Source organism: Aedes albopictus, chromosome 1, assembly GCF_035046485.1.
Source record: "Aedes albopictus strain Foshan chromosome 1, AalbF5, whole genome shotgun sequence".
NCBI classification, from domain to species: Eukaryota; Metazoa; Arthropoda; class Insecta; order Diptera; family Culicidae; genus Aedes; species Aedes albopictus.
In genome coordinates, this window is record NC_085136.1 from 271,570,868 (window position 1) to 271,595,763 (window position 24,896).

At 43.5% G+C, this 24,896-nt stretch overlaps 1 protein-coding gene across 1 annotated transcript; it reads right to left on the bottom strand.

The window, feature by feature from the left end:
• Positions 1–10,825: 10,825 nt before the first annotated feature.
• Positions 10,826–12,586, bottom strand: LOC109400992 (retinal dehydrogenase 2). The gene is made up of 3 exons (XM_062846771.1): positions 11,787–12,586; positions 11,181–11,688; positions 10,826–11,112 (listed from the first exon to the last, which is right to left on the bottom strand). Exons 1-3 carry the CDS (start codon positions 12,394–12,396, stop codon positions 10,968–10,970), a joined length of 1,263 nt encoding a protein of 420 aa, XP_062702755.1. The 5' UTR covers positions 12,397–12,586; the 3' UTR covers positions 10,826–10,967.
• Positions 12,587–24,896: the final 12,310 nt, after the last annotated feature.

The window sequence follows — 24,896 nt, forward strand, 5'->3', positions numbered from 1 at the left end:
GCAGATTTTTGAATCAGTTCAACCAGACGAACCACCCTAACATAACAATAATAGGGAATAGGGTCAACAATTGGAAATAAACTTTCTCAAACACAAAATGTGTCTAAAAACTTAAGGCTGAAGCATAAACAGTTTTGTCTTCGCAAATACGGCTCTGGACCCATTGTGCAGTGTGGCGGCTGTAGCACTTCCATCGCCAAGCCACGTTTGTGTTGATCATGATGGCTTTCAGCCTCTTGTCTATTCATGTGCAGTTATAGTCGTGCTGGTTAGAGCGCAGGATACTGTGTATCACCATGATAGTGCCTCGATTCGATTCCCGACGCCGCCCGTATTTCTTTTTAAACATGTATTGGTAATTGATGCCGCCGCTGCTGCCATGATCAGTCTAAAAATAGAACAAATAATGAGAAACCAGTGCGACAGAGCACACGCACACATGCGACATTTTCCTTTTCCAGATTCTAGGAAGCCAATACAATTTTTGGTTTACTGCCACCTACCAATTTTTGTATTTGCAAGGCCCTAATACAATATTTGTATATGTTTCATACCCAATTGTATTAGAATCTGCCAATCTCAGGTTGCGTGTAGATCGAAAGTAGTGAGCTGGATTTTTGTATGGTGAGATGATCAATTCTCCATTTCTGCAATGAAATGGTGCAAACAGTGTGGGTTATATGATTTCTTGACTAATTTGAAGCTGTTTGAGCAAAAATTTGGATAACTGTGATGTTGTACTATTTATTTCTTGCAACTTCAACAACACAGTTACCCAAACTTTTGCTCAAACAGCATCAAATTAGTCAAGAAATCATAAAACCCACGCTGCTTGCACCATTTCATTGCAGAAATGGAGAGTTGGTCATCTCACCATACAAAAATTCAGCTCACTACTTTCAATCTAGTACTTCACTGATTGCGTCCTATTGTTTTGTTCAAGTCCATAGGGTGGAGATGTATCGGATATGAACTTGATCTCTAGTCGTAACGCACCTTACACCAACACATCTTCTCTTCCCTGATGAGCGTAAAGATTTAACTTGTGAAAGTTTGCAGTTCCCGAAGGTACACATTGAGAGCAGTATATGAATTATTCCCAAGCTTTGTTTGTTGGATCTTGTACGGTCGTCAACGCTCATACTCAAGTTGACTTTATTCAGTGAGAAGAAATTTGCATTACCTTTCCATAGGCACCAACATAGGGGGGGGTCAAGCATCGTTTTGCTCCCCACTCCCCATATTTGACGATTTTTCGATTTTCCCATTCAAAAAATCAGAAAAACCAGGCTTTGCCCCCCAATAATTTGGCCAAGTTGGCGCGTCTGATGACTCACGTTGCACAACCACCACTGCAACCATTCCATGCACCAAACCGGTGACACACGTAATTAATTCCAATTAAATTTCCCCGAGGCCCTTCTTTGGTGCCAGAATTTCACCCACCGCACATAAACCGATCGAAGAAATGTCTTATAAAATTTGTGTATGTCTGAGCCTGCTCGAACAGCGGATTCCAGCCATTAATTTCCTTTTCGACAACTTTCCCAGAATTTTGTCAAGGTAATAAGTATGAATCTCTTTCTGGGCTGTCGCACAGTCACTTGGTCATATTTTCCTGCTATGACGACGACGGACGACAACGAGCAAAGAAGGAAGGACCCTAAACCAAACAACAAGAACCGTCCGTCTCCCCGAAAAAAAAAACGGGAACTTTCATTTTTCTTTTTAATTTCGTCTGCACCGTCAGAGTTATTGATCGCCGCGCTGCGCTGCGCCAGCCTGTTTGTTTTGGGGTCCTGTGCGCAGCTGCCGACCACCATCACCACCATTCCGACTGTGTGTTTGAAAGTGAATTAATTTGCTGTCAGAAAGATAATAAAACGATGCAAAACAAGCATGTCCTTCTGATGGTTGGTCCAGCCAGCATACGCTCACGGGGGTGGGTGGTTGGTGCAGCACGCCGAAAGTGTGGCTTATTGAATATCGATGGCAGTGTTTCCCAACTCGTAAGTACAGACATACATTTATTTGTTAAAGCTTACTTACTTAATTTCAGTCCTGGGCACCTGCGGTGGTGCAGAGGACCGAATTGAAAGATTTTCATCCTCAGCGATTGCCAGCCATCGCCTTGACCTGTGGCCAGGTCAAATTTCTGTCGACTTGCATGATTTCGTTGTTAAGGCTGCGCCGCCATGAGCCTCTGGGTCTGCCTCTGTTGCGATGTCCTGCTGGGTTCCAATCTAACGCTTGCTTGCAGATTTCGTTCCCGCCTCTCCGTAGAGTGTGGCCGACCCACCTCCACTATCGCTCCCGAGCTTCTGTCACAATCGGCTTTTGATGACATGGACGATGGAGCTCCATGTTGGAGATCCAGTTGTGAGGCCACCATGCACGAATTGTATACCGCAGGCATCTATTGATGAAGACCTGCAGCCGTTAAGTGTTCTCCCCTGATACACACCAGGTTTCACTGGCGTATAGCAGCACAGATTTCACGTTCGAGTTGAAAATTCGGATTTCGTTGCGCAAAAGCAGTCATCGCCTTCTTGATCCATGCACCTATGTCGAACTTGGTGCCGCCATCGGTCGCCATTTTGCTACCAAAACATTGGAAGCTTTCAACATTCTCCACTGTTTGCCCTGCTATTATGAAGCTGGAAGGGTTGACCGTGTTTACATCCAAGGATTTGGTCTTGTTGATATTGATGGCAAGACTTGCCGCTGAGGAGCGATTGGCAAGATCATCAAGCTTGCTCTGCATATCAGAGCGCCGTTGAGCTTGGAGAGCAACTCCATGGTAATGGGTTGCCACAGCAATCCACGATTTGGTTCACGGTCTATCGTACCTACCAAGATCTCTCTCTCTCTCTCTCTCTCTCTCTCTCTCTCTCTCTCTCTCTCTCTCTCTCTCTCTCTCTCTCTCTCTCTCTCTCTCTCTCTCTCTCTCTCTTCTTGGCGTGACGTCCTCCTGGGACAAAGCCTGCTTCTCAGCTTAGTGTTCTATGAGCACTTCCACAGTTATTAACTGAGAGCTTCCTCTGCCAATGACCATTTTGCATGTGTATATCGTGTGGCAGGCACGAAGATACTCTATGCCCAAGGAAGTCAAGGAAATTTCCTTTACGAAAAGATCCTGGACCGACCGGGAATCGAACCCGTCACCCTCAGCATGGTCATGCTGAATACCCGTGCGTTTACCGCCTCGGCTATATGGGCCCTTCTACCAAGATCTCATTGATTACGATGAGAAACAGTAGCGGTGATAGTATACATCCTTGCCTCACTCCAGAAACGACCCGGATGGAATCGGACAAAGCAGTACTCTGCACGAAAATGTTCTGTACTGTGCTTCAATGAGGCCGATGATTTTCTCGGGGAGACCCTTGCGCCAGAGGGCTTCCCACATGTTTCCGTGATTGAGACGGTCAAAAGCATTTTCGTAATCAATGAACACCAGCTGGAGAGATTCTTGGAATTCATCGATTTTCTCCAGAATGATACGGATCGTGACAATATGGTCCACACAGGATCGTCCGGCACGGAATCCTGCTTGCTGCCGTCGGAGAGTTGCGTCAATCTTCTCCTGTATCCGGTTAAGGATCACTTTGCTGAGGACTTTGAGAACGATACACAGTAACATGATGCCCCGTCAATTATCGCATACAATCAGATCACCCTTTTTGGGTACCTTTACTAAGACTCCTGGATGAAATCACCCGTTATTTTGCAACTGAAGGCTGGGTGTCAACGGCACTACAAGAACTTTGCTTCCACAGGGATGCCACTGGAACATCCATTTAGGTAGAATCCATATCTATTTATATATAAACGTAACCTGAATAAAATTTGATTATGTTTAGAATAGTTGTGGTGCTCAAGATTAGCGATAAGGTTGCTTTACAAGAAAGGAGCCGATTTTGGGGCATGTTCAGGAGTGAGTGATGAGGGTCGGTGGCGGTGTTGAGATTATTAAGGGTTCAATAAAAACTTTCTTGAGCATAAGTCATGTGGGTTTCATGGCCGTGCGGTTAGCGGCGGCAGTCGTCTAGGCGTATCGTAAGCCTCGGATTTATTTTTCGTCAAACGAAAAATTCATCACTGGGCCACTGGGTGTTCTGTGTGTTGTCCGTTGTCTAGTGTAAGTAATGTGTTCAGTCTGTGCAGCATCTGGCTGAAGACGGTGTGAATTGTCTTTTTTTATAAGTCATCGCATCTACTTAAGTGTTTGGATGGAATTCATGCTTGCACAGCATCAAATGATGCTGTCAAATGATGAGTTCACTGTTTGTCTAAGAATCTTCAAAGCCCATTTGATCGGATCTTCAAGCGAAATCAGTCTGTAACGTCTTCAGTCCCTTCTGAAACTGCCTGAAGCGTTAATGAAACGCCTTAACCCCCTAATACCCAAATTTTTGATTTTGATCTAAATATTATTTTTCGTCATCTAAAATCGATTTAAACATGTTTTGGAAGATGACTCTTTTTAATTCTCGATTTCGTGAATAGGGTATCGCGCCACTTGGGCGGTGGCTTCTATATTCGTCTGTTTTCCACTATAACTCAATCAATTTTGAATCAATTGACTTGAAATGTTGTACACAGGTAGATACTATACCTATCTCACCACATTCCAAAAGTAGTGTCAATTGGTTCAAATTTGACTGAGTTATAGTGGAAAACAGACGAATATAGAAGCCACCGCCCAAGTGGCGCGATTCCCTATCAGTTTTTGATTTTTCTAATTTTTATTTTTGAACATCTCCACAGTGTTATATTTTTCCTGGAAGCCTATTTGGGGTACGGATTTTTTTAGATGAAAACATTTAGAGATTTTATGATAATTGTTGAAATATTTTTATTTTAAATTTTTTTCATAGAAAATTTTATTTTCCGTGTAATTTTGAAAAAAATAATTTTAGAGTGTATTCGATTCCCTTAAACTATAAAACTAGGATAGAATGATTTGGGAAAAATGCAAAATATGTTAATTGTAGCGATTTAATACAAAATAAACAATAACTTCTAGAAGGTGACTAAAACATCAATTTTTCAATGATTTATAAAAAAAGTAAATATGCCTTGAAATATACCAAAAACCATTTTGAGATATACAAAACAGTCCTTAATATCAGCCAAAAATATAAAAATTTTGATTTTCCACGAAACAAAAATTACCAAAATGCTCAAACTATACCCCGTCCAAAGGCGGGGTTGGGTATTAGAGGGTTAAAACACATCTGAAATCCCTGAGAAGCTCACCTGTGAGCAATAATCAAAATGTATATTCAAAAACCATAGGCCCCCTTCAACCCCCTCAAACTTTGCATGAGACCCTCCAGAATCCCCCAATGCGTATCTGAAACCCGCAGAGAGTCCTCTGAAACTACCTGAAACAACTCTTAACCCCCAAACTCCTCGGACCCTCTGCGATGCTAATAAGAACCACTAAAACCACCGAAAATTCTTCTGTAACGCTCCTGAAATCCGCGGAAAATTCTCTAAATGATTCTGAAATTCTTCCGAAAACCCCCTGAAGTTCTCCTTGGATTTCCAGAAACGCACCTGAGACCCTCCTAAACCTCCTAAAACACTCACGCAACTCCTCCGGAACCCCGAATTTGTTTTTCTGCGACGCTTCCGCAAACCACCTGAAGCCCCCAAAAACGTCCTGTAACGCTCATACAACGCCTCCAGAATTCCCTGCAAATCCTCTAAGATTTCATGAAATATCTCCTGAAATCCCCCTGAAACCCCTTGGACGCACTGTAACGCACCTTATATCCTACACTCTAAAAAACGCCCCACATCTATGCAATTCACTGAAACTCCTCTGACTTTTCCTCAACTTCCTCCGAAAACCTCCTAAAGCCCCCTCGGACCCCATTTAACACACCTGAGTCTCTCCGAACCCTCCGAAAACGCTCCTGCAACGCCTCCAGAACCCTCAGAAAATCTCCTAAAACACCTCTGCAAACCCCGAACGCACCCTCCGAAACCTTTCGAAACGCCCCAAAACCCCACTGTAACGCCTTCGAACTTCTCTCTCTTCCTGAAGGCCCTAGGAAACCCCGCATAACCCGCTTCCTAATCTCCTAGTCACTCACCCTTCTTAAACTTCGTTGCATCCTTGCAATCCATTTAGGCACAGCCGAACCTCCATGAGTCGATGTTCCTTGACTCCATATCAACTCATGGAGTTCCATACCAAACATTATTTCTAGGTTACTATGATGGAGGAGAACGTCACCACACTGTTGTATATGTATATTGAAGTTAAAGTGTATGTGTATTAGTATAAGTTCCGTCAGGGTATTCCGGTGATCCTGGAAGAAATTTGTTCATGGGGGTTCAGGGATGCTTCAAAAGGTTTTGTGGGGTTTCTAAAGCGTCAGAGTTCATGAGGTTCTTGGGGGTTTCATAGCATTTCGGGGTTTTCTGGAAGGAGTTTTAAAGATTTTCAGGAGCATTTCAGATGATTTCAGGAGGGATTCATCAGCATTTTAAGAGACTCCTGAGTGATCTTAGGGGGCATCCATAAAGTACGTCACGCTTAGAGGTGGGAGAAGGTATTTTGAAAAGTGTGTAAAGCTTTATACATTGCTAGGAAAAGCCGTACGAAGGGGAGAGGGGGGTTGGAAATTCCCATTTTTGAGTGACATACTAAATGGATGCCCCCTTAGGGCGTCCTGAAAAATTTCGGGGACGTTTAAACAGGTTTTGTGGAGCTACATGGGTACATTTGACGAGCATAACAGGGGGATTAAGGGGGTTCAAGATGCTTTCGAGATGTTTCAGGGCACTCCACAGGGGTTCCAAGGGAGATTCAGAAGACATTACGTAGGTGCAGAGTCGTTTCATTCAGTTTCCATAGCGCTTGTAAAAATCGACTAGCTCAGGGCTCCAACCTCAGGGTCGCCACCTACTTGCTACGAGTGGACACCAACTATACCAAGAGACTGAGGAACAGGGGCGGAACAACACAAGACATCCAAGGACCTCTTCCCGTTAAAAAGAATGGCACAAACACAATACAAATTTAGCTTATACATGTATTTCTTTTGACTTACATTCATTTAAGGGGGGAATAATCGTTGCGGCCGTTCTGTTATTGGTGGGTCCCATGGTGACGCATGCTGGCTATGGAGAGAGAGGTGGGTCGTGTTGGCTGGCTTTGTGGTGGAGCTGGCTACTTCGCCTGGTGACACGGTCGTAGGCTATTGAAGGCGGAGGTGGTACACAGTAGATCTGCAACGGGTACTTCTGGGGTTATGCTGGGACTCGACGTTCCCGGGCTCGCTCACGGCGCAGAGGCTCATCGGATATTGGGTTCTAGCTGGCTTGACCCTCACCTAAAAGACTACGGCCGGTGCAGCTCGTGGCGTGTGGGCTGGCAATGGCGTGACGCTCAGGGACCACCAGCCCGGAACTCGCCGAATCGTTCCTATCGTCCGATCCAGGTCCAGCACTTGGGGAAGTTCTTGGTGTGGTCTTGTTGGTGCTAGAGGGTTTATCCGACGTTCCGCTTGCTCGCTCACGGCGACGTGACGCATTGGATTTTGGGTCTAGCAAGCTAAACCCTCACCTCCAATACTTTGGTCCCTTCTGCCCGTGGCGTGTGGCGGTGCAATGGCGAGACGCACGACCAACCACCAACCAAGGACTCGCCAGAATCCAGAATAACGCTCGCTTTCCTGTCTAACGGATTCACCGCCGGTACTAGGGCGACCTGGGTTGGTTTTCCGCGAACCAGGATCAGCACGTGGGAATGTTCTTGGTGCGGGTTGATTGGTGCAGGATGGTCTTTCCGACGTTCCGCATGCTCGCTCACGGCGACGCGACGCATCGGATTTTGGGTCTAGCAAGCTAAACCCTCACCTCAAAGACTTTGGTCACTTCCCGGGTAGAGGAAAAGAGCTCAATAATAGCATATTTTGATATTGAGATCAAAATGTGATATTGGTTAGATTGATATAAGAGATAAAAGAAAATAATATCTGGAATTTACTCCTGGATCATCATCATCAGGTCAAAATTAGATCTTGTAAGATCTAACCAATAGCAGCAAGCTATTCGTTTGATCTTGAAATATCAAATTTTGATATTGTTCAGATGTTCCAGGTACATTTTTCAGATATTATTTTCAGATTTTTTATCTCTTATATCAATCAAATCAATATCATGTTTTGATCGTCAGTATTTCACCTCTACCCGGGTTCTGCCCGTGGCGTGTGGCGGTGCAATGGCGAGACGCACGAACAACCACCAGCAAGGGACTCGCCAGAATCCAGAATAACGGTCGCTTTCCTGCCCGGCGACCTGGGATGGTTTTCCGTGGAACCTCCGGTTAAGGGAGTCGCAATGGTCCGATTCAGCCCGTCCACGTGCACGAAGAGGATTCTCCGGGATTCGCTGAGCCGTATCCGATCGAAACGGGCTGGTCCAATCTTCCAGTTCGGTCTTGGTTCGGCCCTCTAAGAACCTGTTCCCTCCGGACACTAGGGGCCTTGCTGATGACTTCGGCGTATCGGGAAAACTCCTCCGATTCTGACGTGAACCGTATTACGAACACTTTTTTGGATCGTTTTCGTCTTTGAGTCACACCCGTCGTTTCGTGAACCGTCCTTTGAAAAATGCGTCCGCTCGGTTCTAAGGTCGTCACTACTCTCCCTCCTTTCTTCGATATCAGCTCACATAACTCCTCCTCCTCTCTCCCTTCCTCCTCACCATCCCTCTCTCATCCTTTGCTTCTTCCGGGACTCAGTGATGACAACCGTCCCGACTAATAGTTGACGTAACGTCGAAGGGTTAGGGTTAGTGTTGAGGTCAGATTTTTATAGCAGTTTATATACACTGAGATATCTTATGCGTCTGATTTATATACTTATCGAATTTAAACTAATTTAGACCAGTAATTGTTTAGAAGATTTCTGTTTTATGTTAGGATAGTTTTACAATTTGTATTTGTGCCATAATTAAATCTTTTGTACCTATTTTAATTTAACAATCCATTGTCCTTGTCAAGACCTACGCTTCTCAAGAAATGTGGAAGAACTATGTACCTATTCTCATCCCTACAAAATTTTGAACACCCTGCCTTGAGCAACCAACTTGTTCCCAAGCCTTTGGTAACACGCTTCAGTGGGATTCAGAGGTTGCAAGAGCGGTTCATGGTACTCCTAGGGTTTTCAGGGGGTTTCTGAAGGTTTCATGAGGCTTCAGGAGGATTCCGGTGGTTCAGGGGCTTTCCAGGGAGTCTCCTAGGGTTTCAAAATTATTCAAAATATTTTTTTTAAAGACACGGACACGTTCAATGCTTCCAGTGAGCTTTTCGCTCTTTGAAGGAAGCACGACACTAGACAACAGACTAGCATGCAACGCCCAGTGGCACAGCCGAAAACTTTTCCTGACAGCTGTGGCGGGAATCGAACCCGCGCTCCTCAGCACGATGCGACTAAGAGCTTGGTGACCCTAGCCTCACGACCAAGGAGCCGCAATTTTAATGAGTTTCATGAGTTTTCAGGGCTTTTTAATGCATTTTAGGAGCGTTTCAGTGAGTTTCAGAAGCATATCAGGGAGATTAGATGGTTCCACGGGCATTTTAGAGGTTTCAAGAAGTTGCAATAGTTGCTCATGGAGTTTAATGAGCGTTTCATGGGTTTCATTAGCATTTTAGTAGGCCTGTATTGAGTTTTATGTCGTTTCAAGGATTTCCAGTGTGGTTTCAATGGTATTCAGGAGATTTAGGAGGTGCTGCCGAAGAAGAGTTGTAAGAGAGTTTCAGGTGGTTTTTGGTGCGGCTCCCCAGGTGCTCATATACTCCTCCTGAAACCCTTCAAGTGTCCCTGAAACTCTGCACGTGCAATCCCTTGAAAACCCTTGGAAGCCCTTGAAATTCTTTGAAACGCCGTTGGAACTCCCTTGAAATTCCAGCGAAGTTCCTGTGGGAACGTAGAGTCAGAAATTAACACAAGAAGAAGATGTTATATATAAACAGACAATATCAATGTTACATCTTCAATCAAACATCTATTATGAAATTTAATAAAAATCGAATAAAAAAAGCCTAATTTCTTGCTAGCTGATCATCAGGTTATCGAAAAAGCAGCGATTTCATGTATCAAAAGCATGCATTTGGCTCACTTACATGCTTGGCCACTTCCGTCGGGTTACCCGGAACCGGCTCCGGAACGCAACCCGTTGTTTCAAATACGGTCCGAGTTTATTTTCTTACTAACTGTTTATAAGATTACCGAAAAAGCCGCGATTTGATGCACCGCATGCATGGGTTTGCTGCGTTTTCATATCTGATCCCGTTCTTGGGTACCGGTCCGAAACACCGAAATGGCCATAACTCCGGAACGGCTTGACCGATCTGAACCAATTTTAATAGGAAACAATGGGACAAAATGCCCCGTCGAATGAACCATCGGTCGTTGAAATCGTTTGATATTTACTATCTAAAAATGAGATGACCTTTCTGTACACACACATACGCACACACATACACACACACACACACACACACACACACACACACACACACACACACACACACACAGACATCATCTCAACTCATCGAGCTGAGTCGATTGATATACAAGACTTGACCCCTCCGAGCGCTCTTTCAAATTTTCGTTTTTGGAGTGAACATATAGCCTGTCGGTACATCTTGGTGTACGAGAAAGGCAACAACACTTGGGAACCGCTGTGATATAGCGCGCGCTTTTCACCGCGAGAGCAATAATCGATCGAGGGCGTTCGTTAGCGTTCGATCGGTCGATCGCTGGATCGTGGATAATGAAAAATGAATTTTAAACGTTAATTGATTTCGAACGGATTGTTTTTATTTAAACGACGACGACAATCATCAGTCGTCTCTTCATCGCATCGCCGTTCAATTGGGGATGTTTTCACTTTCATTAATTTCGCTGTGGGACGAACCTGGTGACTTGGTGACCTTTTCATCAGACCTTCGTCGGCAGCTTGATCGTTACGGTTTTGGTTTCCGTGTACAGTTCGATACCGTCGTAGCCCAGCTCGCGCCCATGTCCGGATTGTTTGAATCCACCGAAAGGAGTGGTCGGCATGACGTAATCGTAGCAGTTGACCCTGTTATGATAAAAAGGAATGTTGTTTATACGAATTCTGATACGTTCGATTGAATTTATAATATTTACCAAACGGATCCAGCTTCAACGGCGTTCGAGAACACCAACGCGTTGTTCAAATTGTTCGTCAGAACACCAGCTGCCAATCCGTACTCCGTACGATTGGCCCGCTCAATAACCTCATCCAGCGTCTTGAACTTCAGGATGCTCTGCACCGGTCCGAAGATCTCTTCCCGAGCGATGCGCATCTCGTCCGTGACGTCCGAGTACACCGTCGGCTCCACAAAGTATCCGACGTTTCCGTGGCGCTTGCCTCCGGTTTGCAGCTTGGCACCCTCCTTACTGGCCGACTCGAAGAAGCCCAGAATCTTGTTCAGCTGCTCTTCGTCCACCTGGGGTCCCTGCTGGGTACCGTCGGCGAATGCATCGCCAACTTTGCGGGCCTTGGCCATCTCGACGGCCTTTGCCACGAATTTGTCGTAAATGCCTTCCTGAACGAATGTACGGCTTCCGGCGCAGCAGTTCTGGCCGTGATTGGCGAAGATGGCGTTGTGGGCGATTTCTACGGCTTCGTCCACTACAGTTGAAGATATGAAACATGATTAAAGGAAATTCGGGTGAAATTGGATTGGATTTGGAATCTGTTTGGGTATGAAGTAAGACTCTGTTACTCACCATCGAAGTCATCGAACACCACCAGCGGACTCTTGCCGCCCAGTTCCAACGAAACTCGCTTCAGGTTGGACTTCGATGATCCCTCGGTGATCAAGCGACCCGTTTCCACCGAACCGGTAAATGCAACTTTGCGGATCTTCGCGTGGTTAACAATGGCCGCTCCGACGGTTGGTCCGTATCCGTTGACCACATTGATAACGCCATCTGGGAAGCCAGCTTCCTTAGACAACGCAGCCATGTACAGCGCACTCAGTGGAGTCTGCTCGGCTGGTTTCAACACCAGAGTACATCCAGTGGCCAGCGCAGGTGCCCACTTCCAGGTCAACATCAGCACCGGGTAGTTCCAGGGAATGATTTGGCCAACGACGCCGACTGGCTCCTTGCGAATGTAAGTCATGACCGCGCCATCCGAGGGAACTGTGCTTCCGTGGATCTTGTCCGCCCAGCCGGCATAGTACCGGAACGTGTCAATGGCGCAGTTCATGTCGAACACCGAATCGCCGAAAGCCTTTCCGTTGTCCAGCGACTCAAGGTTTGCCAGCGCGTTGATGTCCCGTTCCATCAGATCGGCCAGCTTGTGCAGGAGCTTTCCACGAGCCGAGGCATCCATCTGGCGCCACTGAGAGCTGCGAGCGAACGCAGTCTTGGCGGCCTGGACGGCCAAGTCGACATCGGCCTTGTCACCCTCGGCAACGTCGACGATCTTCTGACCGGTGGCTGGGTTGAGCGTGGGGAACGTCTTGCCGCTCTGGGAGTCCACAAACTGATTGTTGATGAACAGCTGGGGAAGAGAAAGAAAGGTCAAGTGATTACTGATTGATTATTGATAAGGCTTGGTACGAACAGGCTTCTTCAGTGTGATAGATAGTAAGAAGAGGAGGAAGAAAATGTTGATGCAACCGCTCGCCCACTGCATCTTCACGAGCTCACGTGGGCGCCGAAGTTTCAGTGAATCGTGTGTATTAGTATGTAGGTTCATGAATTGTTCCAGTTGTTGCGTTCTATATAATTCCTTAAAATGTTGTAGTGGAATTCAGATCCGTTAGCAACGCGATGACGCTCCACCGTTCTCAAGTCCCATCCCCTCAAAACCCATCCCAGTGAACGCCATCGTCTGCCTTTGGCCGGCCCACTATCGGTCACCGGTCGACGGCGATGGTGTCGTCGCGCCGTGAAAAGCGTTGATAATAAAATTATGAAATTAAGTTATTAAGTCCACAAGATTTATGAGCCGGAGAGAAAACGGCGCGGACGAGTGTGTGAAATGTTGCTGCCGTTGCTGCTGCCTACTCGTCTGTCGTCTGTCTCGCCTCCTACCTTTAGGACGAACGACAAGACCAGATGCTACTACGAGTAGTCCACACCGCTCGGTCGCGCGGTATAGGTGACTTAAGTTGTGGAAAATGTTAAATAAGTTATTTTACCTCGTCGCAACCGCGCATCGCGTCCCTGCTGAACGTTCCTTGTTTACGACGCGGTCACTTTGGCTGCTGCCGACCCGTGTAGTTGTTTTTTTTTTATTATTTTACGCGAAAAAAGTACTACAATGTCTTCTGCGAGCTCTTTCTCTCCCTTGGGTTGGCTTCATCGCTGCTCAGAGGAAAATTATTTTTGCGATTGTTGTTCAGCCCAACATTTCGAAAAATTGGCAAGGGTATGCCAAGATAGCTTAATCCTTTGAAGCCGGAATTTTTCCAAGCGTTATTATGGAGTTTTATCTACGTTTTTTCTGTAGTTTTTATGGTCAATACGGTAGATTATTATGCAGAATATTTTCTGGATATTCTAGGTCATCCAAACTATTCTTGAGTTTAGATCCTCCAGTCTACGGGTGTAACTTTTTATGTTATACAAAGCTAGACATTTGTGATCTGTATTGTACTGTGAGTCTTCTGAAAGGATAATAGACAATATCAGATTAGTCGGGTTATTCTAGATCATCCAAACTATTCTTGAGCTTAGATTCTCAAGTCTACGGGTGTAACCGTAACTTATTTTATTATACAAAGCTTCGATTTGTTATCTGTAATGTCCAGTAAGTCTTCTGAATAGTTAATAGACAATATCAAATTAGTCGGGATATTCTAGGTCAACCAAATTGTTCTTGAGTTCAGATTCTATAGTCTACGGGTGTAACGGTAACTTCTTTCAATATACAAAGCTACGATTTGTAACCTATCATGTCCAGTGAGTCTTCTGAAAGTTCAAAGTCTTCTGAAAGTCAATAGCAAATATCTGATCAGTCGAGATATCCTAGGTCATCCAAACTGTTCTTGAGTTTAGATCCTAAAGTCTACGGATGTAATGGTAAATTCTTTCACTAAACAAAGCTACGATTTGTAATCTATAATGTCCAGTAAGTCTTCTGTAAGTGGCTGTTTTCATCAACTAAGCTTCATAACAGTAAAGAAGCCCATAATATCTCAAATATATATAACAACGCTTATTGGTTCCTCAACTACTTTGGTAAGCACAGTGGGTTATGTCACATTACTAAACGGAATATCTGGAATATCTCAAAACTATCTTGAAATGACTCATGATATGCCAGGGGGATTACAGATTACAGTTTAAAGTTCATTGTGAGAATAACTACTGTTACTATCAAGATCTACACTTCAGGATAGTTTGGACGACTCTCAAAGTCCCAAAGGTTCATAATAATATATAGTAGACTTCAGGTTGGTCCAGTCACCGCGATTGATTATGAAACGTTACTCAGTATGTCAGACAAATTTGATGTTACGAGTATAGACCTGAAGTTCTGAACTTCAAGATAGTTTGGTTGACCTGGAACATTCCCATAGTGTCTCTAAATGACATTTGAGATTTCCAGAGCTTCACGGATCTCAGCAGATTAAGCTATGCTATTATTCATGATGAAAACACGTGAAGTTTTTCTTGTAGATTTGAAGGAATTCATTATAAACCTGAATATCTCAAAGGTTTATAATAAACAAGTAGACTTCAGATTGATCCAGTAACCACGGATAAATATGCAACGTTACTCAGTATAGCAGATACGGTTTTTGTTACGAGTGTAGACTTGAAGTAATGAACTCCAAGGTAGTTTTGCTGACCTGGATTATCTCTGTAGTGTCTCTAAATGACATTGGAGATGTCAAGAGCTTCGCGAATCCCAGCAGATTATGTAATACCAACGTTTATGGTGAAAACATATAAAGTTATTCGTAGATTTGAAGGACTTCATTATAGAACAGTTTGGACGATCGTGAATGTCCCAAAGGTTTGTAATAAGCTAATAGACTTCAGATTGCTCCAGTAACTGCGGTTGATTATGCAACGTTACTCAGTGTAACAGATATAACTCTTGTTACAAGTGCAGACCTGAAGTTCTGATCTCCAAGGAAGTTTGGCTGACCTGGAATATCCGTATAGTTGTCTATAAATGACATTGTAGATGTCAAGAGCTTCATGAATCCCAGTAGGTTGTGCAATGCTTTTACTTACGGCGATAATACATAAAATTCTACTTGTAGATTTGAAGGACTTCACTATAGGACAATTTGGAACACCTAGAACATCCCACAATATAAAACAACCTTTGATACTGACCTAGCATGTCCCGATTGATCTGATACTGTCTATTGAACTTTCAGTAACATGACAAATTACAAATCGTAGCTCTGTATAATAGAAAAAGTTACCGTTACACCCGTAGACCTAAGGATCTAAACTCACGAACACTTTAGATGATCTTGGATATCCCGACTGATCTGATAATGTATATTAACCTTTCAGAAGACTTACTAGACATGATAGATTACAAATCGTAGCTTTGTATACTGGAAGACGTTACCGTTACATCGGTAGACTTTAGGATCTAAACTCAAGAATAGTATGGAAGACCTAGGATATCCCAACAGATCTGATACTGTTTATTGATTTTTCCGAAGACTCACTGGATATGATAGATAACAAATCATAGCTTTGTATAATGAAAAAAAGTTACTGTTACACTCGTATACTTTTGGATCTAAACTCAATAACAGTTTGTATGACTAAGGATATCCCGACTGATCTGACACTGTCTATTGAACTTTAGATTACAAATCGTAGCTTTGTATAATTAAAGAAGTTACCATTACATCCGTAGACTTAAAGATCTAAGATCAAGAACAGTTTGGGTGACCTTGGATATCCCGAATGATCTGATACTGTCTATAAACCTTTCAGAAGACCTACTGAACATGATGATTACAAATTTTAGCATTGTATACTGAAAGAAGTTACCGTTACATCCATAGACTTTAGGATCTAAACTCAAGAATAGTTTGGATGACCTAGGATCCAGAAAAAATATTCTGCGTGGTATTCTACCTTTTTATGCTATTGAGCACCAAAAGAACAGAAAATGAGGCCTCCTGGGTGCTCCAAAGGGTCTCAGGAAAGCTCCAGAGGATTTCAGGGGCATTTTAGAGGGTTTCAAGGAATTGCAAGACGGAACACAGTGGTGCGTTGCTGAACACGAGCCAGTCAAAACCTCTGACTCATAAGCTTCAAAAATATATGAAAACCACGAAATCTATAGCAAGTTTTCGAAAAGAAAATCATACACCAAAGCACTGATCTTAGGCTTACAAAATCACACAACTCCATCGCTGGCGCACACATCCTACTATAGTTTCAGATCAATTTTAACTTAAAAACGGGTCTTTTTAAAGAATATCGAAGGATAACTCTTTTTTGGGCCACTTTTTCACAACATTCCATACAGATGATCCTCACATATCTTCACTATTAGGTCAAACAAACACTATCAAGTCAAACAAACACTATCAAGTAAACACTATCAAGGTTTCGACCACCCTAGGCCACTGTGTGGAACCAGCTCGTCTCATCGGGCGCTCTAGGGAATCCCAGGGTGCTTGAAGGAGTTTTAGAAAGTTTCAGGGGCGTTTTTAGGCGCTTCAGGAGTCCCAGAAGGTTTCAGGGGTTTTAGAGGGATTCAGGGGCCTTCAGGGTTTGGAGGTTTGAGGTGATCTCAGAAAAGGTTCAAGAGGTGTCACTGGCGTTTTAGGGAGTTAAATGGGTCAATTGAGGGAGTTCCAGGGAGTACCAGGACGTCTAGGATGTCTCTGAAATACTCCATAGAAGACCTTTGACGAAATCTTTAAAAATCTGAAGAACTCTCGAAAGAATTTTTAAAGCGATCCTACCTGGAATTTCTGAAAGAATCGCTGAAGGATTTTCTGGAGAATCTAGGTCAAAATCTCAGAAAGTACTCTTGAATGAATATCTCAATGAATATCTGAAGAACTTCCAGGGATATGCTTGGAGGAATCCTCCTCGGGAAACCTTTGGTGGGATTCCTAGAGAAGTATATTGAGGATTTTCAGGAAAAAATCCTGAATAAATTCTCGAATAAAACTCTTTGAGCAGGAGCCATCCGTGAAAGGATTTTTGAAGGAATTCCTATAGGAATTCCTAGAGAAACGCCTAGATAAGCTTCTGTAAAGATCCCAAACTGAAACTCTTAAGTTATTTCTAATGGATTTTTTTTTTGTAAAAGGAAGTATTTTGGAATAAACAACCTAAATAATCTGCTATAGAGTTATACTTAGAGTACGTTACTGGAGAAATACATTAAGGAATAGCTGGAGGAATACCTGTCTGAATCACTAGAAGGAATAACGCAAGAATCTCTTGAGGAATTCCCGATAGATTCTGGATTTCTCAGGCGTCTCAGTGGATCTCAGAGAGCTCCAAGAAACTCCAGGTCTCAGAGGCGCTTCAGGGGTGTTTCAGGGGGTGTCAGGGTCACTTAAGAGAGTCCCAGAGGCGTTCCAGGGGACCTCAGAGGCATCTCAGGAGTTTTCAGAGGGTACCAGGAGGTCTCAGGGGCGCTTCAGGGTACTTAGGATTTTTTGGGGGGAGGGGGGCGGTGGGTTGATGAGGGTTGCAGGAGGCTGAAGGGGATCTCAGATGCGCTCCAGGGCGCTTCAGGGGTGTTTCAGAGGGGTCTCAGGGGCACTTCAGGGGCGTTTTAGAGATGTTTCAAGGAATATCAAGGAGGGCACAAAGGGGTCTCGGGCACGTTTCAGGGGTCTCAGGAGCGTTTTATAGAAATTTCTGGGGGCCCAAGGGGCATTCCAGGGGGTCTCAGGTCGTTATGGAGCTCATCGGGTTTCAAGGGGTGTATGGGGTTCTCATGCTGGTTTCTAGGGGTTACAGGAGGCTGTAGGAAGTCTCAAAGGCGCTTCAAAGTCGTTTCAGGAGGTCTCTGGGGCACTTCAGGGGCACTTCAGAGACGTTTCAGGGAGTCTTAAATATGTTTTAGTGGTGTTTTAGGGGTCCCAGAGAGCTTGAGGGAGATTCCAGGAGGCCTCAGAGGGGCTTTTGAGGGTCTCAGGATTGCTTCAAAGGGGTTCCAAGGGGTCTGTGGAGCGTTTCAATGGGACTCACGAGCATTTCAGAAGACAGTCTCAGCCAGCCATATCCAGCCTGAGTCAGGCTTAGTCTGCCGTTTTACCCGTGTCAAAGAACTTCAAGCTTAGTGAACTTATTTGGATGACAAGTCCAGTAAACAAATGTAGAAAGGTAGAAATACACAGGGTGCCTAGCTAGTGAACAAATCGAGATCATACTAAATACAAGAGCGCTTCTGGGGGTCCAGGGGACATTTAAGGGGCTCTGGGGGGTTTCAAGGAGAAAACCTGAAGGTGTGTGTAAAAAAGGATACCTAGAGGCCTCAGAAGCGCTTCAAGGGGCCTCAGGGCTATTTAAAAGTATCTCAGGGGGGCTTCAGGGAGTTTCAGGGGCACTTTAAAGGCATTCCAGGCGATCTCAAGGCACTTCATTAAGTCTCAAGTTCGTTTCAGGAGGTTTTTTGAAGCACCCGGCGGTGTCAGGGGCACTTCAGGGGGCCTCGGGAGCATTTCAGGAGTCTCACGGGATTTCAAAGGGCCTCACTCGGTTTTACCGGGTTTCAGAGGGTCTCTAGGGTGATTGACACCATTGAAACGCTCCTCGTTGTCTCTTTGAAATATCCCTGCTGAACGCTCTGAGTTTCCTTCAGAAACCCCCTTGGAAACCCTTAGAGAGAATGGGACTCGTTCAGCAGGAGTAGATGGACACTCAGGCCAAGGAAAAGAAAGAAAGAACTTTTAGTGTCGACCCCACATAATCCGAGGAACCACCTCTTGGGTATCTGTAAAAGCAGATTTCCTCTTTCTATAAAAAAAGAGCGGTCTCTTGGAGAGCGCTTCAGAGACGTTTCAAGGAGTCTCAGAGTAGTTTCACAGAGTTCCAAGGAGTTTCAGGGAAATTCCAGAAGACCTCAGATGCACCTCATGTGATTCCACGGGCGTTCCATAGGGTCTCAGGGTCGTTTTAGGGAGTCCCTTGTTGTTTCAGGGGGTATCTGGTGTTCTTAGGAGCGTTTCAGGGGGGTTCCAAGGCGTCTGTGGAGCGCTTTAGGGAGACTCAGGCGTGTTTTAGGGTGTTTCGGAGGTACAAGGAGATCATAGGGCGATAGGGGATATTAAGAGGCTTTTCAGGTTGCTCTAGGGGGTTTCAGTGGGTTTTAGTTGTTACCTGGAGGTCTCAGAAGCATTTCGTAAAGACTCATCAGGGGTACTTATTGGTCTCAGGGGCATTTTAGGCGGTCTCATGGGAGTCTCAAGGGTATCCGTAGCGCTTCTGTGGTAATGGGGTGTATCACGGGGTTTCAGGGGCCTTAGGAGGTTTCAGAGGGACTCCCGGGGTTTTAGGAGGTTCCAAGGGGTCTCTGGGATGCTTCATACTATTAAAATGTCTTGACTGAAACCTCCATAATCCTATAGAAGTACGCTTGAAATCCCCCATTCTTGCAACGCCTTAAAAAGGTTCAGAAACCCCCTGAAACGCAGCTGAAAACCCCTTGAAACGCTCCTGAAATGCCTGCTATTCTTCAACACTGGAAAGTTTTCCCTTAAAATCGAAAAATTCCACGTCTAGTTCATATATATTGTATCCCAAAGAGGTAGATGATGCGAAAGTTCCCATACTATGGGCGCATTTCAAAGGCTGCCTTTCTGAATGGAGATCAGCGCGAGATCGTTGCCTCTATGGAGTTCAGGGCGGCGGCGGCAGAGAGCGTTGAAAACTGGCCCCCGTTGTGTGAAGCGCGGCTCATCGTCAACGACGAACGGGGTGATGTTTTATGGCTAATTGCCTGAACCCGGAGCCCTTGGCTGTTGTCTGCTTCCCGGATGCCGCCGTTCGGCTAGGTTGCTCCTCCTCGCGGTGCGAAATCGGGAACCTTGAATCATTTTCCAATTCGGACCACATTCTGACATTCGGGCCTCGGGGTCGTGGGGAAATGAGATGCGTGGCTGTGGCGTGGCGGTGTGTGACCACAAATCTCCTGCAGGCGGTCCCGAAAAAGGACGGACGACTAATGGCAACTCGACGACGTCCGATGAAGGGCGAACCTTATGCAATCAGGCGGGCGGAACCGGGAGCAGAAGTCTCCCGGAGGGGCGAATTTACATTTCAATTTTGCGGATTGCATAATTGGCGGGTGCACCCCAATTGCACGGTGCATTACTGGATCTTTTGCAGCGGGGACTTAATTCCTGTTATCAGAGTCCATTATTTATTCATCGAGATCACCGAAGCCGACTGGGCAGTCGGCCGAAAGGTGAAAGCAACTATGTTTCGGACCCTATGGGAAATGCGAATGCGATACGATCAGGTTCGCAATGGTTCATCTTGTCATCTAATTGGTCAACTCGTCGTAAGACAATGCAATTATCCAGAGGTAGGGTATGATGTAACAACTAACGCAAGGTTTCCGATCAACTATCCACATCTCTAATCTAAGTTAATTGAATTTTCTTCTACACGCACTGCGCACAGTGCACAATCCGATCCACCCTGGGCAGCTCAGCGGACGACGGAGACAACTCGATCGATAATAACCCCCGGGGAAAGCGAACATACCTACACTACACCAGATTGGCTAATTTGCGTCACATTGTAATCTAGCAATTAGCCGTAATTCCAGGTGCAGGTCTCTTACACCACCGTTGTCGCGGTCTGAACCAGAGCGACGAAATCTGAAGCGCCAAATCTGTTGACTGTGTACACGTAGGGGTTACAGGGACATTTGCGTGGTAACAATTACTCAACTCTGAATCATAACGTGACACACAACACAATTGGTCACAACATTTTCAAAAGCTTTAAAAATTTTGGCCGGAACTTTGCTCACCCTACTCCTGCGTGCACTAGCGCTAAATGGGTCCTACTGAGACCCATACTAATCCGGAACAGAAAGATGGATCACCCAATCGCACCACCGGACACATCTTTCGTTCCGCTGGTTGGGCTGCTGTAACAACCAGCAAACCAGAGGGAGGTCCATCTTTTTTTTTTCCTTCCCTATAGCATCGATCAGATGAGATTAGATCGAGCGTTCCAGCCAGCTCAGCTACCGTCCGCAACTAACTGCAGCTAGTTTTCCAGATCTCACCTGGAGGTCCCCGGAGGCGTACACACAATTAGCAAGTACGATAAGCATCACGTGGTGTCCAGCATAGGCCGTTGTCGTGGTTCAATTTAGTTTTTTGCACTAGGGACACCTACCTACTTACCCGTTTGCCTGCGATTGTTTGTAGGCATTTTGATAGGTTTAGCGTAAGTGGCAGTGCAGGGGATTGCGGACAAATAATTGCGAAAGATTATCGCGTGTGGATCCAAAACTCAGCGGTTGGTTAAGTAGACCATTCAAGTGGAAATGAATGATCGTACGGAAGTTATTATCATCTATTATCTTCAAATGTAATACCTGCCCCTATGGCTACAGCAAAGCTTCTTTAAAGGATCAAGGGTATAGTAGCGCTCCATTTCAGTACTGTCAAGGTAAATCAGATCTGGTTACTCAAGGATTCCAAATTTCAGGCGCCCGCTATATTTGTATGGCACATGGGAATGACTTCAATATTGCATGATTTTCTGGGGAAACCCTTGCATGAATTATTATTTCACAAAATTCTTCAGTAATTAGTGATTTCCTTAGGTATTCCTTTAGAATCCATTCCTGTTCACATATTTCTTTGAACATATCTCCAAAGCTTCTTTCGAGAATTGTTCTAGGGTCTTCTTTGGAAGTTTCTCAAGAAGTTTCTCAAAAAAATCACCTTGAAACTAGTTTTTTTTTCAGAAATTCCTCCAAAAGTTAATTGAAGAGTTCTTTAGAAAATTTCTTCTAGGATTGCTACAAAGGTTCATGCATGTATTCGCTCATGTATTTCTTCAAACATTTTTAAATGAACTCTTCCACGAATATTGTCAGAATTTTCTCCAGGAGATCTTCTTCAGCATTTCTTTTAAAGACGTCTTTACAATATGCAATTGTAGGAGAATTTTTGTTACAAAGACTCAGAGATTCGTTTCAAAATTCCTCTAGGATTTTCCTTTTCCAGCAACTTTTATTTTATAATTGTTGGAATTTCTCCAGAGGTTTCTTCAGGTACTGCTAAATGTATTCAGGGATTTTCTCAGGCATTAATTCAGGAATTCCTCTAGAAATTTTAAAGAGATTCTTCTGGAAATTCCCCTGGGGGTTTCTTCAGAAGTACCTTCAGGTATTGTTTAGGGTTTATTCAGATTTTTCTTCAGGCATTCTTTCAGAATTGTTTTTTACCGGTGGTGCTCTAAAGATTCTCTAGTTTTCACAGTTACAGTATTCAAAAGAAAAACGTAAACATTTTCTGATGTCCATACCAAAAATCCATTTTAGTGGTCCATATCTTTGAAGTTTATTAATCGTTTTAACTAAAAAAAAATGAATTATGATCCTCAGAACTCTAATACCAGATGTTTGAAGAGAATGCCCTTGTAACATGTTCTCAATCTTTGCAGCCCGACAGTAAACGGGCATGAGATTATTTCAAAATTAATTTTGTTGTTCAGCTATGAGGGCCAATTATTACTTTTTTTTATTTCCAAATGGAACCAATTGAACTCAACGGAAATTGAAAATACAGATTGTTGTTACTCCTATGTTCAATTTCCAGCCTAATTGATTCATAGACTCCAAAGATATAGACCACCAAAAATAGCTATTTTGTATGGAAGTTCAAAAATGTTTACTTTTTTTTTCAATACTGGACGTTTTCATGCAAAATACATTAAAAATAATTTGATGTTTTTTTTTTTTGTTTCTGTAGGATTTTTCCACACACTTTAAGGATGTTTGTGTACTAATCTCTACAGAACTTGTTTGTCCGGAAAATTTTCGGCGAGTTTCTCCATAGATATTCTAGGACTTTGTTCAGTTAGGTCTTTAGAAGACTCTCCAGGGATCACTCAGAAAATGACTGAGGGATTTCCTCAAGAATTCTGCCAATACCTTTCGCACTGATTTCAGCGGACATTTTCAAGAGATTCCTTCAGAAGTTCTTTCCCGGATGTTTAGAGAAATCCAGAAATTTCTCAGGTAATTTTTCCTTGGATTTGATTTCAGAGTTCCTACAGAAGTTTCTAATGATTCTTTCCAGGAATTTAGGACGTATCCAAATGAGTTTCTACAAGTATTCTCCTAGGAATCCATCCAGGAGTTCCTCCAAAGATTACTTCAGAAATTGCTCAGAAGTGTTGTTCCGGAATTCCTTCAGAAATTGAAAAAGTCCTAGCAATCCCTAGAGTAATCACCGGCTGTTTTTTAAGGGATTCCCTTAGACAATCCTCCAGATATTACTTAAGAAATTAAGAACTTCTAAAAAAAAAATTTCTACAGAAATATCTAAATGTTGAAGAAATTTATCAAGAAATTCTTGGACGAACCCTTAGAAGAATTTCCAAATGAATTTCCTTTGAATTTCCAAAAAAAAAATAAGAGGAATTTGTGATACTCTCACCGCTCTCATCACATCCTGGGCTTGGTATCGGTCATCCTTATCACTCTTGGGTGACGGTTCCAATCGATGATTATGAATGTTACCACGGAGAGTGTGAGAGGGAGATTTAGCTAAACCAACACAGGTAGTGTTCGCAGTGTTACATCGTAATTTCCATTGAAGAACTTTAGAAGCAATCCCTTGCTGAAATTCCTGAATAAATCTTGGAGATTCTGACTTACATTTGAAGGTATCCTTAACTCCTAAACTACCAAGGGTCCAAAAAAAGTCAGAAGTCCAACTTTGACAAGGCATTTCTCGGCCGTTTTTCAACCGATTTTAAAACTTTTTTTTGCGATGGAACCGGACAGGTTTCAAGATAATCGTCCACTTAAAAAAATATGAAATAGATGCGTCTACCCAAAGTTATTAAGCAAAAGGCACTTCCTAGTTTTTTTGAGAGCGCATTTTTTGCGCACATTGTTCAATAAAACAAAATTTAAAGCGATGGCATATGGTTTTTTCGACTCTAAATCATGCGTACAGCTGGAGTGAACATGTTTATGCAAAATTAGTGATTTTTCAGTACACTGATATTTTACCTTACTCAAAAAACTGCTAAAATACCCTATTTTTCACATAAAATAAGCAATAAATCAAAATTCAAAGCGATGACATATAGTTTTTTTGGTCTTAAATTGTTCGTAGGATTGTACTCGACATTTTTGATGAACAATGAAAATGTTCTAATTACACGCTTATTTTGTTTTACCCGGAAAACCACAAAAATTCCATACTTTTTACACAAAGTAGTCAACAAAACTAAATTTAAAACGATAACATGTAGATTTTTAGCCTTGAAATGTTCGTAGCAGTTTGGGGGACATACTTGAAGAATAAAAGTGATGTTTTCATTACACTCAAATTTTGATTCACTCAAAAATCAACGAAAGTATCACATTTTTCACGCAAAGTGGTTAATAAAAATAATGGCTTACAATGCAAAGTGGTTTTTTGCCTTTAAATTATTCGTGAAAGCGTGCTGGATGTTCTTGATGAGTAATAGTGACGTTTTCATGACACACTTAATTTATTTTACTCGAAAAGCTACAAAAATTCCATAATGATCATACAAAACAGTAAATAAAACAAAATTTAAAGCCATAACATGTAGTTGTGTGGCCTTAAATTTTCCGTTACAATGTACTGGACCTGTTTTTGATAAAATGTTGATGTTTACATTACACTAATATGTTGTTTTATA